The sequence below is a fragment of the Capsicum annuum genome, chromosome 3, assembly GCF_002878395.1.
Source record: "Capsicum annuum cultivar UCD-10X-F1 chromosome 3, UCD10Xv1.1, whole genome shotgun sequence".
Lineage (NCBI taxonomy): Eukaryota > Viridiplantae > Streptophyta > Magnoliopsida > Solanales > Solanaceae > Capsicum > Capsicum annuum.
Window position 1 is genome coordinate 123,740,332 of NC_061113.1, and position 17,511 is coordinate 123,757,842.

At 37.4% G+C, this 17,511-nt stretch overlaps 1 protein-coding gene and 1 long non-coding RNA gene across 4 annotated transcripts in view; one reads left to right on the forward strand and one right to left on the reverse strand.

Annotated features, from left to right (window-relative positions):
• Positions 1 to 328: 328 nt before the first annotated feature.
• LOC107863572 (probable galactinol--sucrose galactosyltransferase 2) overlaps positions 329 to 17,511 on the forward strand; it is a 22,872-nt gene continuing 5,689 nt past the window's right edge. Inside the window, exons 1-9 of one of the 2 annotated variants that reach the window (XM_047408276.1) lie at positions 329 to 532; positions 680 to 844; positions 11,083 to 11,305; positions 12,047 to 12,291; positions 12,805 to 12,895; positions 13,085 to 13,133; positions 13,226 to 13,317; positions 13,424 to 13,534; positions 13,627 to 13,725. In XM_047408276.1, the coding sequence (XP_047264232.1) occupies positions 796 to 844; positions 11,083 to 11,305; positions 12,047 to 12,291; positions 12,805 to 12,895; positions 13,085 to 13,133; positions 13,226 to 13,317; positions 13,424 to 13,534; positions 13,627 to 13,725 (959 nt within the window). In that variant the 5' untranslated portion in view covers positions 329 to 532; positions 680 to 795. The remainder of the gene's footprint in view (positions 533 to 679; positions 845 to 11,082; positions 11,306 to 12,046; positions 12,292 to 12,804; positions 12,896 to 13,084; positions 13,134 to 13,225; positions 13,318 to 13,423; positions 13,535 to 13,626; positions 13,726 to 17,511) is intronic. The other variant, XM_047408277.1, reaches the window with a different exon arrangement.
• On the reverse strand, positions 13,881 to 17,505 carry LOC107863574. 2 transcript variants are annotated; one of them, XR_007053007.1, is made up of 2 exons: positions 15,712 to 17,505; positions 13,881 to 14,836 (listed from the first exon to the last, which is right to left on the reverse strand). It is a non-coding gene; the product is annotated as an uncharacterized LOC107863574 (long non-coding RNA). The 2 variants fall into 2 exon arrangements; XR_007053006.1 differs by having other exon boundaries at positions 13,881 to 14,845.

Below are 17,511 nucleotides of genomic sequence, written 5' to 3' on the forward strand. Positions count from 1 at the left end.
ATGCACAAATAAAATTTTATTTAAAAATATTTAATTGTAAGATTAAGAACTTTAGTAATTATAAAATTGATCTCAAAAGAAAACATGTTTAATATATTTGTCATTAAATTATTTTAATTATAAAGTAAAAAAATGTATGAAGTGAATTATATTTTAATATTTTAATTATTATTTTTATATTTTGAGTTTTGATTCAGGCTTACCATGGCGTGGTAAAACTAGTTTAAAAAGAAAAGAAAGAGGGAAACGACAAAAACTTGACATGCAATATTTATAATTGAAAAATATCCGTGTCTCGAGAGTACGTGTTATCCAGTGGAGAGTTGGTTCTGGAAAAATCGTTCCACGTAAGGGACTATATAGATCCAAACAGTGGCGTCATTTTCAAACTCACAAAGACCATTATTGTCTATTGATTGAGAAGTGAACAAGCAATCATTGTTTTAGTTTAGGTTTGCATTCCCTTATTGAGTGCTCTTCTGCTGAGTAACTAACCCCCTCATCTCATTCTTCTTCTGCTTCTTCTCTGAAGGTGAGTTCTTTTTTCTTTCTCAAACGTCTAATTGGTTTATATTAGCTCCTTCTTCTTTGCTTTTAAATTTTGATGGTAATTTTCATTGTTTTTTTTATGTGAAAATATTTCTTTGGATTTAATACTCGATCGAAAGTATGATTTCAGGTGTTTTCTTCCTCTGTGTATTTGCTACGCTTCAAAGTTTTGCTGGGGAATTTTGTTTTCGATGACTTTTGTTGGAAAATGATTGTACGTTCAGCTTCTATTTTACCTGCGTATCAATGTTCATTGATACTTTTTTGGGGGATAAGAATTTGAGACGTACAAGAGGTGATTCTTCATCAACCCTCCGTACAATCTCTTCTTCCTGTGATATTCTCAGTTTCTCTTTTTTTTTTTAATTGGGGTAACTGATAAAGTTGTTGCGAGCAGGGGCGGAGCTACAATACCCTACGAGGGTTCAGGCGAACTAGCTGTTTTTACGTAGACCCTATATTTATTCTTCTTTGGCCCATAGAAGTGGGTTCGAACCCCAGTAGCAGCATAAGATTTTTGTTCCTTGACTTTTTATGCTTTTTTTACTTAATTCAGAACCTGTTGGGTTCAAAGTATATGAAAAGTGTGAATGGAAAATGGAGGAACCCAAGTGGAAGGAAAAATAGAAAAGAAAACACTACAATGGAAAGTGTACTCTAAAATGGAAAGTCTACTATTTCTCCTACATTGGTGGGAGAATGTGACTTTTAAGTGTTTATATTAAGAAATATTTATTTCACTTGGTAAGTGAGGCAAGAAATAAGAGATGCCTCATGCCGTCGTCGTTCGCTCGACTTTGGCTTCGGATTTGGATTTGGCAAATGATCGATGAGATCTATCTTTTTGGACAAAATTTATTTGATAGAAATTTAATTCGAAGGAAAAATAAAAACGCAATAAATTTTTTCTGTGTTTTGATCCTCCAGTTATATGCATGCATGCAATGTTTCGAACTGATGCTTCAAAAGGATGCACTATTTTGAACTGATGCTTCGGAAGGATGCAATCCTTCAACGAAATGACACACTGATTTATGAAATGGTCTGCCTGTTCGGAAAAGATGCAATCTTTGGACGAACAGACATGATTTTCAGAAAAGGTCACACCTTTTAAGTGAACCATTACCACTTTTCAGAAGAGGCATATAAAGACTATATAAACCTGCTTTCATCCACAGGTTTAGACATAAATTTTTTGAATTACAAACTCTCTTCTTGTCTTCAAAATATTCTGTGTGATCAATCAAACTGTTGAGTGAGTTCGTTGAATCCAACAATTTAAGGTACCGCTATTGTTCGGATTGAAGACCATTTTATCCTGGGAGGAAGATTCCATAATCTCGGATACAGTGAGGGGTATTACTCCTTAAGGACACTCCGTGAAGTTGGGGGACTTGGCCTTACAAATTCTATTTTATCTATTTTTTGAAAATAAACACACTTCTTAGATAGATTATTCATAATCTAGTGTTGAAGGTGTTAAGTAACTTCAAAAGTGTTCTTGTCTTAGACGTGAATTAGAGTTGAAGTTGGTGTTGCATGTATACAGATTTTTGTACCCGAACACCATTAAATAACAATCTTAAGGAATAACCTGCAAAATTTGTGTTGCTTGTTTTTGGAGATTAAAGCTTTAAGATTTCTACTCCGTTTGAACTTAATTAGTGATTCGAAGACATAAAATCTTCATCACAAGTTAAAGATCACTCGTTTGACGATTGGACGTAATAAAAACTTCATCGTTAACTAGAAACAAGAAGAAGAGTTTAAAGTTGCTTAACTTTATAAGTAGTATTCTGAAAATACTAAATTTTATTGTCTTGTGGTGACAGAAAAAATGACTAACGAAAGTCAAATGCAAGATGCGGCTACGACTATGGGGACAACTAGTATTGCCTCAACAAGTCGAGCAAATGCTCCGCAACCAATGGCACCTGCGGAGAAGCCTGAAAAATTTGTGAGCATTGACTTTAAGCGATGACAGCAGAAGATGTTCTCCTACCTCACAACACTATGTCTTCAAAGGTTCACTAGTGAGGATGCTCCTCAGGTTTTCGAGGGAACTTCAGACAAAGAGCGTTTCATAATTGTAGAGGCTTGGAAACACTCAGACTTTCTTTGCAGGAATTATATCTTGAGTGGTCTCCAAGACGACCTTTATACTGTTTACAGTGGAACTAAGACATCGAAAGAATTGTGGGGGGCACAAGAACGAAAATACAAGGCAGAGGATGCGGGAATTAAGAAATTCTTTGTTGCAAGGTTCCTGGACTTTAAAATGATAGATAACAAATCGGTTCTCTCTCAAGTGCAGAAATTGTAAGTAATTATCCACGATCTCCTGATCTCCTAGCGGAAGGTATATCTTTAAAAAATACCTTAGTTGAACAAATTGAAAATGTTCTTTGTACTTACATAAACTGTTTTGTAGGTTTGATTGCGAATGATGCATTTCAAGTAGCAGCGATCATTGAGAAGCTACCACCTATGTGGAAAGACTTCAAAAACTGCTTGAAGCACAAATGCAAGGAGATGACTGTCGAAGATCTTATTGTCTGACTGTGTATTGAAGAGGATAATAAGGCTGCCGAGAGAAGGTCAAAAGGAAATTCTACAATTAATGAAGCACATATTGTAGAAGATGACCAAAATGATTCTAAGAAAAGGAAGAAAGTTGAACAAGGAAGCAATCAATCCAAGAAGAAATTCAAGGAAAAGTGTTTCAACTGTGGCATGATTGGCCATAAGTCCACGGATTGTCGTGCCCCTAAGAAAGGCAAGAAAAAGGACCAAGCAAATATGATTGAGTCCAACAAAGAATGTGATGATCTTTGTGCTATGTTTTCAGAATGCAACTTGGTGGGGAATCCTCGCGAGTGGTGGATGGATTCTGGTGCCACCCGCCATGTTTGTGCCAATAAAGAGTTGTTTTCGTCAATCGCTCCGGCTCAAGTAGAAGAAATGATCTACATGGCTAACTCTGCTACGGCTAGGGTAGAAAGAACAGGAAAAGTGGGCTTGAAAATGACTTCTGGAAGGTCTTGACACTTAACAATGTCTTGTACGTTCCGGAATTACGTAGGAACTTGATTTCTGTTTCACTTCTAGACAAGAACGGATTCAAATGTGTAATCGTTTTTGGAAAAATTGTAATTAGCAAAGGAGAAGTGTATGTAGGAAAAAGCTATCTCACCGAGGGCTTTTATAAGATGAATGTAATGAATATTGAAATCAATAAAAGTTCAAATTCTTCTGACTTGCTTGAGTCTTATAATTTGTGGCATGAACATTTAGGCTATGTTAATTACAAAACGTTACGAAAACTGATTAACTTAGAGGTTTTGCCAAACTTTGAGTGCAATAAATCAAAGTGTCAAACGTGTATGTAACAGGGGGATCTACGTTGAAGTGAGGGTGTTCACCCCCTCAACCAAAAAATTACATTATATATACATAAGTCAAAATTTGAATTATAAGACTATAATAGCTTTAATGAACCCCCTCAACATAACTGTAAGGTGTAGCTCAATGGTTTAGGGGGTTCACTTTAATGCTAAAGTTGCAGGTTCGATTCCCCCTTGGAGCTGTTGTTTTAGTTTTGTGAAAGCTTTTCCCCTCCCCACACCTAGCTTGGGCCCTTTTCACTCTAATTGACAATTGGGCCTGATTAACACAAATTAGTTAGCCCATTTAATTCATTTGTGTGTATGTAATATTTTAAAACTTATTTATTTTCTTTTTTTTAAAGAAAAAATATTGGGTCTAAAATATTTTGCATAAAATTTTTACTTAGTTGGAACGAAAAGTATTTCAATATAATATTTTTTGATGCTCTCACTACTAGTTTAAATTTATAGCTAGATTTATATAATTTTCAATTCTCCCCTCCGAAAATAAAAAACATACTATGCATGTCTCCTTTTATACATTTTATGCCATATTTGTTCAAAATAATTTCATCTATTTGACTAGTTTTATATAGTATACAAAAAAAGTGGATTTCTCAACTTTTTCAGATTATTTTATCGAATTACATAGTTCGTTTTTTTGAATTATAATTTACATTCAACATGTTAATATTGAAGTTGTTCAATAATTTTTATTTTTATTTTGAAGTACTAAATATATATTATAATATAATAATTCAATGCTTACACATTTTTAAGAACCTTATTTTTTTTGTAGAGGTTTAATTTGAAAAAGAAAAATTAAAAATAAAATAAAACTGCAAAATGAAAGTAAGAAAAAAGTATAATATTTTGCAAGAAGGGCTCGCAAAGCAAAGCTGAGAAGAAATGTTAAAAGGGCATGATAAGGAAGGTTAAAGTTTAGCGGATATCTACTTTGTTTTTATAATGTAATTTTTTATACGCTTACTTCTTTATATATCGAACCCCCTGAACAAAAATCCTAGATTCGCCACTGGTGTGGAATCAAAGTATGCAAAACATCCTTATAAGTCCGTTGAAAGGAATTCCAATTCCTTAGACTTAATACATACTGATATTTGTGATATGAAGTCAACATCATCACGTGGTGGAAAAAAATATTTCATAACTTTTATTGACGATTGCACTAGATATTGTTATGTTTACTTGCTAAATAGTAAGGATGAAGCAATAGATGCGTTTAGGCAATACAAAACTGAAGTAGAAAATCAGTTAGAGAAAAAGATAAAAATGATAAGAAGTGATAAGAGCGGGGAATATGAATCTCCCTTTGCTGAAATATGTGTAGAGAATGAAATCGTCCATCAAACTACGGCCCCGTATTCACCTCAATCTAACGGAATTGCGGAAAGAAAAAATCGAACGTTAAAGGAAATGATGAATGCCTTACTTATAAGTTTCGGTTTACCACAAAACTTGTAAGGGGAGGCTATCCTTAAGGCCAACCGTATACTCAATAGAGTTCCCCATAGTAAGACACAATCAATTTCTTATGAAAAATAGAATGGAAGGAAACCCAACTTGAAATATTTCAAAGTGTGGGGGTGTTTAGCAAAGGTCCAAGTTCCTATGCCTAAAAAGGTTAAGATAGGACCTAAGACTGTGGACTGCGTGTTCATAGGATATGCTAAAAGCAGTAAAGCATGTCGATTTTTAGTTCATAAATTCGAACATTCGGATATAAATGAAAATACGGTAATTAAATCAAATAATGCTGAATTCTTTGAAAACATTTACCCGTATAAAATTAGATATGAACAGTCTAGTGGAGGACCTAAACGACCTTGAGATGAACCAAGTGAGAATGTACATAATAAAGAGAATCCAAGACGTAGTACACGTCAAAGAATGTCTATTTCGTTTGAATCAGATTTTGTAACATTTCTCTTAGAAAATGAGCCTCAAACATTTAAAGAAGCGATGTCGTCGTCAGACTCATCCTTTTGGAAAGAGGTAGCCAACAGTGAGATTGAAAGATTCTAAATGAATTTTCAAAAGGAAAATGAAAACGGATGGTACTATTGACAAATACAAGGCAAGACTTGTAGTAAAAGGCTTCAAACAAAAAGAAGGCCTTGATTACTTTGATACATACTCGCCGGTAACAAGGATAACATCGATTCGAATGTTAATTGCCTTAGCTGCGGTATATGGTCTTGAAATCCATCAAATGGATGTGAAAACCGCATTCCTAAATGGAGAATTAGAGGAAGAAATTTACATGGAACAGTCTGAGGGTTTTGTGGTTCCAGGAAAAGAAAATAAAGTGTGTAAACTTATTAAGTCACTTTATGGACTAAAACAAGCACCTAAGCAATGGCATGCAAAGTTTGACCAAACCATGTTGGCAAACGGATTCAAGATAAATGAATGTGATAAATGTGTTTATATTAAAGACACTCCAAATTACCAAGTCATTGTGTGTTTATATGTGGATGATATGTTGATCATCAGTAGAGATATTTCAAACATAAATGAAATGAAATGAATGCTCGAGAGCAAGTTCGATATGAAAGATCTTGGAGTTGCGGATGTGATCTTAGGAATAAGAATCCATAGAACTACACAAGGGTTGGCATTGTCACAGTCTCATTACATCGAAAATGTACTTGACAAATTCAAGTATATGGAATTCGGTATTGCCAAGACTTCATTGGATGTGAGCTTTGCACTTCGAAAGAATGAAGGTGAAAGTGACTCACAATTGGAGTACGTAAGAGTATTGGGATGTTTAATGTATATAATGAACTGTACATGACTAGACATAGCATGCATTAGTAAATTGAGTCGTACACGAGTAATCCCAACAAAACTCATTGGATGGCAATGAAAAGAGTTTTGGGGTATCTTAAATACACTCAAGACTATGCTTTGCATTATAATAAATATCCCGCGGTACTCGAAGGATATAGTGATGCAAATTGGATCATCGGATCGAACGAAGTAAAATCCATAAGTGGATATGTATTTACTATCGGTGGAGGAGCAGTCTCTTGGAAATCATCCAAACAGACTTGTATTGCTCGCTCTACAATGGAATTTGAATTTATCGCATTGGATAAAGCCGGTGAAGAAGCTGAATGGCTCCGAAATTTCTTGGAAGATATTCCTTATTGGCCCAAACTAGTGGCACCAGTATGTATACACTGTGATAGCTAAACGGCAATAGGTAGGGCAGGGAGCATGATGTACAACGGTAAATCTCGTCACATACGACGAAGATATAATACCGTTAAGGAACTTTTCTCTAGTGGAATTATCAATGTTGACTATGTAAAGTCAAACGATAATGTGTCAGATCCATTTACAAAAGGCCTATCTACAGAAGGAGTGGAAAGGACATCTAAGAGAATGGGTTTAAGGCCTAGGACAAGTCAGCATGGCGGTAACTCTACCTAGCAGATTGGAGATCCCAAGAGCTAGGTTCAAGGAGATCAAACAAAGTTGTGACTGACAGGTTCAACATTGTCAATATACCTAACTCATTCTCATGATGTAGACAATGGTTAGTAAACAAGGATAAGACTTAAGGTGAAAAGTCTTTTAGTGATTATCTAAATTTGGCAGATTTGACCAAATAGTTTAATCTATAGGATTGAACGTTTAGAAATTACCTATGTGAGGGCGAAGTGGAAGCCACTTCAAGGAGAATGTTAGTAAAGGCCTATTCTCTAAGCTCTCATGAAACCGGGATGTGTTCATGGCTGAAAAGAACAAAATCGTGAGAACCATAAACGGTAAAAGACTGGTTGTGTGACGTGTTGTTTAGGTGTACATTAAAGCTCGACGGTTGAAAGATATCAAATCTACTGATGGACCGAGTGCATCCAATGCATGTTCACTACGGAAAGTTCAAAGGGAAACCACTTATCCAGATGCAATCAGTCTTTGCTTGATGATCACATACTTGTCCGTAAAATTTTACGAAAAATAGTCATCCCTCATTCATGTGGGGGATTATTGGGTTCAAAGTATATGAAATGTGTGAATGGAAAATAGAGGAACCCAAGTGGAAGGAAAAATAAAGAAGAAAATATTAAAATGGAAAGTGTACTCTAAAATGAAAAGTCTATTATTTCTCCCACATTGGTGGGAGAATGTCACTTTCAAGTGGTTATATTAAGAAACACTTATTCCACTTGGTAAGTGAGGCAAGAAATAAGAGATGCCTCGCGCCGCCGTCGTTCGCTCGGCTCGGCTTCGGATTTGGATTTGGATTTGGATTTAGCAAATGATCGATCGATGAGATCTATCTTTTTGGATAAAATTTATTTGACAGAAATTTAATCCGAAGGGAAAATAAAAACGCAATAAATTTTTTCTGTGATTTGATCCTCCAGTTATATGTATGCATGTATTGTTTCGAACTGATGCTTCAAAAGGATGCAGTGTTTCAAACTGATGCTTCAAAAAGATGCATTGTTTCGAACTGATACTTCAAAAGGATGCACTCTTTCGAACTGATGCTTTGGAAGGATGCAATCCTTCAACGAAATGACACTAATTCATGAAATGGTCTGCCTGTTCGGAAAAGATGCAATCTTTGGACGAACAAACATGATTTTTCAGAAAAGATCACACCTTTTAAGTGAACCATTACCGCTTTTCAGAAGAGGCATATGAAGGCTATATAAAACCCATCCACAGGTTCAGACACGAATTTTCTGAGTCACAAACTCTCTTCTTGTCTTCAAAACATTCTGTTAAGTATCCCACATCGAAAAAGGGATGAGTAATTAGCCTCCTTATATGGACTTGGGCAATCCTCCCCTCGTGAGCTAGCTTTTGAGGTTGAGTTAGGCCCAAGGTCCATTTCTTTATCATTCCGACCCTACCCATATAATTTCTCTTTTTCAGTAGGGTCATGCCATCATTCCGACCCTACCCATATAATTTTTCTTTTTCAGTAGGGTCGTGTCATCATTCCTACTCTGCCCATATAATTTCTCTTTTCTAGTAGGATCTTGCTGTCATTTCGAATCTACCAATAGAATTTCTATTTCTCAATAGGTTCGAGCCGTCATTCCGACCCTACCCATATTTCTCTTTTCAAGTAGGGTTGTGTCATCATTCCGACCCTATCCATATAATTTTTTTTTCCTCATATTGTAGTCACTTTTCATCCATCAAATCTAATAATCAGGCGCGTGAGCATGTTTTGGCTAAGTTTCTGATAACTTTCTTGTTCAAGATCTACTCGTCTCTTGATTTCGAGATGATCCATATATTTTATACCAGTTTTCGATAAATTTCTAGTGACAAATCGACTTTCTAGTGATGATAAAGAAATGAACCTTGGGCCTAACTCAATCTCAAAAGCTAGCTTATGAGGGGAGGATTGCCCAAGACCATATAAGGAGACCAAGTACCCTTTAACCCACCGATGTGAGACTCCAACACATTCTGTGTGATCAATCAAACTGTTGAGTGAGTTCGTTGAATCCAACAATTTGAGGTACCGCTATTGTTCGGATGGAAGGCCATTTTATCCTGGGAGGAAGATTCCTCGGGTTCAGTGAGGGGAATTATTCCTTAAGGACACTTCGTGAAGTCGGGGGACTTGGCCTTATAAATTCTATTTCATCTATTTTTTGAAAATAAACACACTTCTTAGATAGATTATTCATAATCTAGTGTTGAAGGTGTTAAGTAACTTCAAAAGTGTTCTTGTCTTAGACTTGAACTAGAGTTGAAGTTGGTGTTGCATGTATACAGATTCTTGTACCCGAACACCATTAAATAACAAAACCCACAGACTTCAAATCCTGACTCCGCCTTTGACCAAGAGGTCACGGGTTCAAGCCTTGGAAACAACCTTCGGTAGAAATGCAAGGCAAGACTGCGTACAATACTCCCTTGTGGTGGGGCCTTCCCCAGACACTGCGCATAGCGCGGGAGCTTTAGTGCACCGGGCTGCCTTTTTCTTCTTCTTCTTATTATGTTCTTGTGTTATGCTTCGAAATTACCAATTTTTTATCACTCATTAAATTCTGGTTGATTACCAATTCTCAGTGTATACACCTCTAAGCCCTTTGTTGCTTGGATAATACTAATTTAGTGATGTGTGATTCTTAGCTTCAGTTCACAAAATTACCACTTTCAAATTGAAAACAAGATCTTGATCCTTTACAAACAGAAACGACATAGGACACGGTTATGGAAAAAATATTTCTTCAACATTGGGGTTGCATTGGTAATAGAGCATTTCAAGCTTTTTGGTGTATCCTGTATATAGCTGTGTATTCTCCCTCTGGGAGGAGAAGAGGATGTGTTTTAAGTTCCGAAAGATATAAGGTCCTGAGTGTTCCTTTGGTGTGGGTTACACCATGGATGAACTTGCAAGTTGATAGAATTGTATGATAAGAGTCTGCAAGTTTCATACAACCAGGTTGTTAAAGTTTCTGTCAACACTTCCCCCCCTTTTTGTGCTACTTTTAATTTGGGGGGAAGGGGAGCGTTGGAGTTTCCATGTGACCAGGAGGTCATGGGTTCAAGCCTTGGAAACAGCCTCTTGCAGAACTGCAAGGTAATACTGTGTACAATACACCCTTGTGGTGGGCCCCTTCCCCGGACCAAGCGCATAACGGGAGCTTTAGTGCACTAGGTTGTCCTTTGTTACTTTTAATTCGGGGGAGTGGGGGGCAGTGTGGACATGAGGCTCGCATTTCTTTGGGGACAACATCATTTGTGGTTGACTTAACTGGACTAATGTGATTAAGGTGATCAAATAAGCATATTGATTTAAAACTTGGAGAGGAAAAATCAATACTTCAGCCATTATGTGTGTATCAGATGTTTGAGCTGATAATTTATGTGTTGTATTTCATCATCAACTTTAACTAGTTGTCCTTGTAGTTGAAGTGAGGCTGTAAGAGATTATCCTAGTTGTGTTATAATCTCTACTAATCTGTCATTCTCCCTTGATACATATATGTTGATTCTATGGGTATTTGGCTAAGATCCGTTCATACAAAATATTCTTTTGTTCATTCCTCAGAAATTCAAAAAAAGCCATGGATAGTTAGGAGATTGGGAATATGACTTTTGACATGACAGTGTGCTTTTGTTGCTCTTTCCTCTGCAGTTAATTGTCAAACATCACCTACTCGGAAGAAGATGACAGTCACTCCTAAGATCTCCATCAATGATGACAACCTCGTCGTCCATGGAAAGACCATACTTAAGGGTGTACATGACAACATTATCTTGACTGCTGGATCGGGGTTGGGGCTTGTTAGTGGTGCATTTATTGGAGCAACAGCTTCAGAGAGAAAATGCATGCATGTGTTTCCTGTTGGGGTCTTAGAGTAAGCACTTAATTGTCCTCAAAACTTTTTAAATACTGTGAAATTCAGATGTTTTGTTCTCGGGAGTCCACATTCCGAGGTTCTGCTTGCTCATTTGATGGCTTCTTTCGGGCAAAGAAGGATACAGAAGTATGACACAACATTTCTCTGAACTCCGTTGCCAGTTGAAGTGACCAGACCACTGTTAATTTATTAAGTAGAAAGCATAAGCATGTACTAATAAAATCGTATGCTTAACCATCTTTTATCTATGCAAGATGATATTTTTGTTTTTGAAACTGGTAACATTAGCCCGAGCAAGATAGTATTTTGAGAGAAGTTAGTACTTTTTGCCTTGTTTTACTACTGCACGATAACCGTGATGAACAAATTTTATAATTTTCTATAACATTGATGTATGGATTTTGATTTGGTGGATAATAAGCTAATTGGGAGAGGCTATTGTGCTACTAATTCACTGCTTTATGACGAGAACAAATTGATTATGGGTGGATGTAAGTGACCATACGGTCACGAAGTCCATCTTTAGTGGTGAAATACTTTGTTCACATTGTTAAATTTCTTACTTCATGCTTAGAGGGTGAAGGTTGAATTGGCCAATTCCATGCAGACGTATTACATGTTCATCATATTTCAGAAGATCACAGGGTATTGAGTTGTAGAAGACTTAAACATGACATGCACTTTAGAATGCTACTTGTTTCATAAAAAATCATAATTCTTTGCTATCTATTGTTCCAGGGATACTCGGTTCATGTGTTTATTCCGTTTCAAGCTGTGGTGGATGACTCAGAGAATGGGGGCATGTGGAAATGATATTCCTTTGGAGACCCAGTTCATGCTTGTGGAGAGCAAAGACACCACCGAGGGTGAGCGTGAAGATTCCCCAACTATTTACACGGTCTTCCTTCCTCTACTTGAGGGACAGTTTCGTGCGGTTCTTCAAGGCAATGAGAAGAACGAAATGGAGATCTGCCTTGAGAGTGGTGAGTTCCCTTCTAGCCGTCGGGAAGTTGATAAATGTTATAATTGTATCTTGCATCCCAATTACGTAGACTTCTTGCATCGATTTTTGCTTTACCTTTAGAGGCTACATGCAAAAGTACCTGCTATGTGGGTGCTCTGGGAGACAGTCATCACTCTGTGGAACAAGTCCTTGGTTTAGCCATTTATGCTCATTCAACTGAGTATGGGCGGCTCCGTTCTACTTTCTGGGAACAATACGGCAATGTCATTTCTCGTTTTACGCGATGTTTTTTCACCTCATGTGCACGAAGCTGTGCAAATAATCCTTCAGGATAAGGTGTAAGTCCTATTCGTGTTTTCCCATAATGAGGCTATATTAACCTGTTGGGCTGGACCTATTGCTACAAATGTGATACTGAGCAATAAATATCAATGCGGACAGTTACTAATAATCTGTAGATCATTAATGGGGAAGTAGAAAGTAGTACAAAACAAGAAAGAACCAATACGCTTTGTATGCTTTATTTTTGTAGGGGATAATGCTGTTGAAACCAACCACGGGCTTTATCTTGTGTACATGAATGCTGGGACCAATCCATTTGAAGTCATTAACCAGGCTGTGAAGTAAGCTCCAACTTTCTGAGATCTTTCTGATTTCAATCACAAAATAACTACAGTATGTTTGCAGGTGAAGTATTTGTTGAATAATGTCATTGGTACTTAACTAGCATGACTCCAACTAGCAATTGATGCGTCCGTTTCTAGATTGTGTAAATATTGTGTTTTGTTCCTTTTTTTTTTCCCTCTCTGCAGATCTGTTGAGCAACACTTGCAAACTTTCCATCACAGAGAGAAGAAGGAGGTAAGTTGTTGCTTTCTTAGTTATTTATTGTGAAATCGGTCGGACCATTATTTGGAGGGGGCCTGTTCATATCTTCTGTTGATTTCATGTAGCTGCCCTCAATTATTGATTGGTTTGGGTGGTGCACATGGGATGCCTTTTACACTGATGTCACAGCAGAGGGCGTCGAGGATGTCCTCAAAAGGTAATTTGACTGTTCCATAGTACCTCAAAAGGTAAAAACTGTTCCATAGTATTTGTCTAGAGACGTCTTTTGGTCAAACTGATTCATGTTAATTCTTTTATTACAGCTTATCCGAGGGTGGTGTTCGTCCATGTTTCCTGATCATTGATGATGGTTGGCAACAGATTGGCAATGAAGCACCAAAGGACACTAATTGTGTAGTACAAGAAGGAGCACAGTAAGATTTCTTGCTGTGCTTAATTATTATTTTACTGTAATTTGATCTAGTAAATTAAATTGCATGCATGATCTCCCATGTTTGTTTTGTAGGTTTGCCAACAGGCTAACTGGAATCAAGGAAAACAAGAAGTTCCAAACGAAAGGCCTGAAGCATGTAGTAGAGGAAGCCAAGAAACAACACAATGTCAAGTAAGTTTGCAACTTCTGATCTTTGTATTTTATAAAATGTCTAAAAGTTGCAAATGCCACTATACGTTTTTACTTAATAGCCCATTTGGCCATGAGAATTTTTTCACTTTCCGGAAAAAATATTCACTTTATGCCAATTTTCACTTGGAGTTGTATTTGGGAAAGTGAAAAACAAGAAAAAAATGTTTTCACTTTTTGCCATCTTCCTTCTCTCACAATGTCAGAGTAGAAGTCGATCGAAAATCGAAAGAAACAATCTACTCAAACCCTAATTCGTTTGAGAGAAGAAAGAGAAAAACTTTTGATTTCTGTAATGGGTCTACATGTATATATACATGATACAGTTGGGCCGGGTCGGATGATTTACAAGTAAAAATAAGAAAGGCCCAACTGATGTAATTGATGAGTAGCCCATTTCAGCTAATATACATCAGTCCAAGACTAAAAAGGAAAAATGTATATACATGCAACTATATGTAACTATGTAATTCCAACACCCCCTCAAGCTGGAGTAACTATGTAATTCCAACACCCCCCTCAAGCTGGAGGGTGTGTGCACACCAAGCTTGGCAATAATAGCATGATGAGCTGGTCCAGGCAGAGATTTGGTGAAGACATCTGCTAACTGATCAGCAGAACAGACGTGGTGCAGGGATATAATGTCAGCACGAACACAATCACGAACATAATGGCAGTTAATCTTTATATGCTTCGTACGCTCATGAAAAACAGGATTCCGGGCTACGTGAAGAGCTGCTTGACTGTCACAATAAACAGGAACAGGATGAGAAATACAAACACCAAAATCAGATAATAAGCGTATCAACCAAGAAACCTCAGCCACAACTTTTCGTAATGCTCTATATTCAGCCTCAGCTGATGATAAAGACACAGTAGGTTGCTTCTTGCACTTCCAAGAAATAGGAGAGCCACCCAAAGTGAAAAAAACCAGTCACTGAACGTCTAGAAATAGCACAAGCAGCCCAGTCAGAATCTGAGTAAGCCAGTAAGCTGAGATCAGAGTTTCTATTGAAAAGAAGCCCAAGATCAGGGGCATTAAGAAATAGCGCAACACATGAATGCCAGCCAGAAGATGAGGGACCTGGGGAGCCTGTAAAAACTGTAAAAACTGACTCAAATGCTGAACAACATAAGATATGTCAGGGCGAGTATGTTGTAGAAAATTCAACTTGCCAACAAGTCTATGATAAGTAGAAGGGTCAGTAAGGGGAGCTCCCATATCAGTAGTGAAGAAGCATCCAGAGGAGCAGAAACTGGAGAGTAATTATCACAATGAAATTCAGACAATAGGTCAAATGTGAACTTCTGCTGGGTCAGATGACCCTGAGGATGGGAGGTTATCTCTAAGCCCAAGAAGTAGTGAACCAGACCAAGATCCTTGATCTTGAATTGAATATCAAGAAAGTGTTTCAAAGAGTCCAATTCAGCCACATTGTCCCCAACAAGGAGGATATCATCAACATAAACAACCAGTATAGTAAGGGAACCATCAGCACACTTTGAAAACAGTGAGCAATCATTCTTACGGGATAAATAACCCCGCAAAGATAAAGCATAAGACAACTTAACAAACCATTGCCGAGATGCCTGTTTCCAGTGGCCTCTTCAGAGAAGGGCCCTGTAAATAACAAGCAGAAATGGAGAACATTACTGAGCAGTTTAACTGTTTAAGAAGTTGATGTATTGAAAGAAGGTTGAATTGAAAGGAGGGGACCAAAAGGACATTATGTAAAGTGATATCATGTCTCAGATGTATGGAGCCACTAGATATCACTTTAACTTTGTATCCATTTGGTAAAGTAATTAAGAGAGGTATGGGCAAAGGTTTTAAGTCATGTAAGAGGAATTTATGAGGAGTCATGTGGTTAGAAGCTCCTGAGTCAAGGATCCAAGGATGTTTTCTTAACTCTACAGAACAACTGACATGAAAACCTTTAAAACTTGAAACAATGCCATTTGACAAACCTGCAAAATTGGCAAAACCAGATGGTTCACCTGTAGTAGACTGTCCAGAAACCATGGGAGAGACGTGCTTGTTGAAACAGAGTCATGAGATGTTCATACTGTTCTTTACTGAACCCAGCTGATGGCATCTCTTGTGAAGATAAGACAGAACTGCTAGTACTGTTTGAAGGACTCTGAATAGGAGAATTTATCATTTGTACACAAGAAGCAGCTGGTTTCTTGTTCTTAGCGAACTTGAAATCAGCAGGAAAACATGATTCAATTGTATGGCTAGGCTTTTTGCAATACTTGCAAAACACAGTCTGGTTTTTGTTTGAGTGAAAAGAGACCCTTTGGTTATAAGGTTTGTTGTTAGATGAATTAGAATTCATGGAAGCTTGAAAACCAGCTGAATCACTGGAGAAACTGGGAAGACCAGTTTGAGTTTCTTTTTGACTCTCATCCTGTTGTAGAAGTCCATACACTTTACTGATAGATAGCAATGGGGCCATCATCAAAGTGCTGCGTCTTACAGTATTGAAATTCTCATTCACTGAGAAACTGAAACAATTGTTGATCTTGGATGAATTTTCTCAATGCTCCACATGTACTTTCAGATCCAACATATGCAGCATTGAGCTCATCCCATAGACTTTTCATCTTAGTAAAGTAGGCAGAAATGCTAGAAAAACGTTGAACTGTGGAGTTTATCTCTTTTTGAATGTGAATATATCTAGACCCATTTGACAGCCCGAACCTGTCATTTATATCTTTCCACACTTCTCTAGCACTAGGAAGACGCATCACACTGATTGCTATATCTCTGGAAAGGGAATTTATGATCCACGCCTTAACCATGTGGTCACATCTTTCCCAAAATTGAAAGTAAGGATTGTTAGGTTCAGGTCTGGGAAATCTACCATCTACCATCCCCAACTTATTCTTAGCAGCTAAAGAGGTGATTATGCTATTTCTCCCTACAGCAAATCCAATGCCATTAAAAACTATGGGAACGAGTTGAGAACTAGGGTTCTCAGAAGGATGAACATAAAAGGGATGTGATGCATCGAGGGTAAATTCATCGAAACCATTCGTATTACGAGTGGTCGAAGTAGCATTATTGTTCTCTCGTTGAGTAGTCGTCATACTAAAACAGTTTAAGCAATTACATGGAATATTTGAACACCAAATCTCAGATCGAATAATTCTGAACAGTCAGACAACCAAAAATCACTCGATCGAATAAAGTAGAGTTTATACGGAAGGATTTTACCGGCCTTCTTCTTAAACCTGAAGAAGGCGAGGTCTTGTGCAACTGAAAACAGCGTCAAAACCAGCTCAGCTTCCACAGTATGCGAAAACTTCACATGAGGCTACTCCAAAATCAAATCAGCCACGAAAACTTGGAAAAGCTCGAAAAGCTCCCACAAAAACTCGAAAAGCTCCACACGAGCCGAATCAGCTTCCACAAATCGAAAGACTCCACACGAGGGTAATATCGATTGAAAGCCCCACCATAGATCTACCCGAAACCTGGCGCTGATACCATGTTAGAGTAGAAGACGATCGAAAATCGAAAGAAACAATCTACTCAAACCCTAATTCGTTTGAGAGAAGAAAGAGAAGAAAGAGAAAAGCTTTTGATTTCTGGAAATATCTGACCAAAACTGTTCATTGTAATGGGTCTACATATATATATACATGATACAGTTGGGCCGGGTTGGATGATTTACAAGTAAAAATAAGAAAGGCCCAACTGACGTAATTGATGAGTAGCCCATTTCAGCTAACATACATCGATCCAAGACTAAAAAGGAAAAA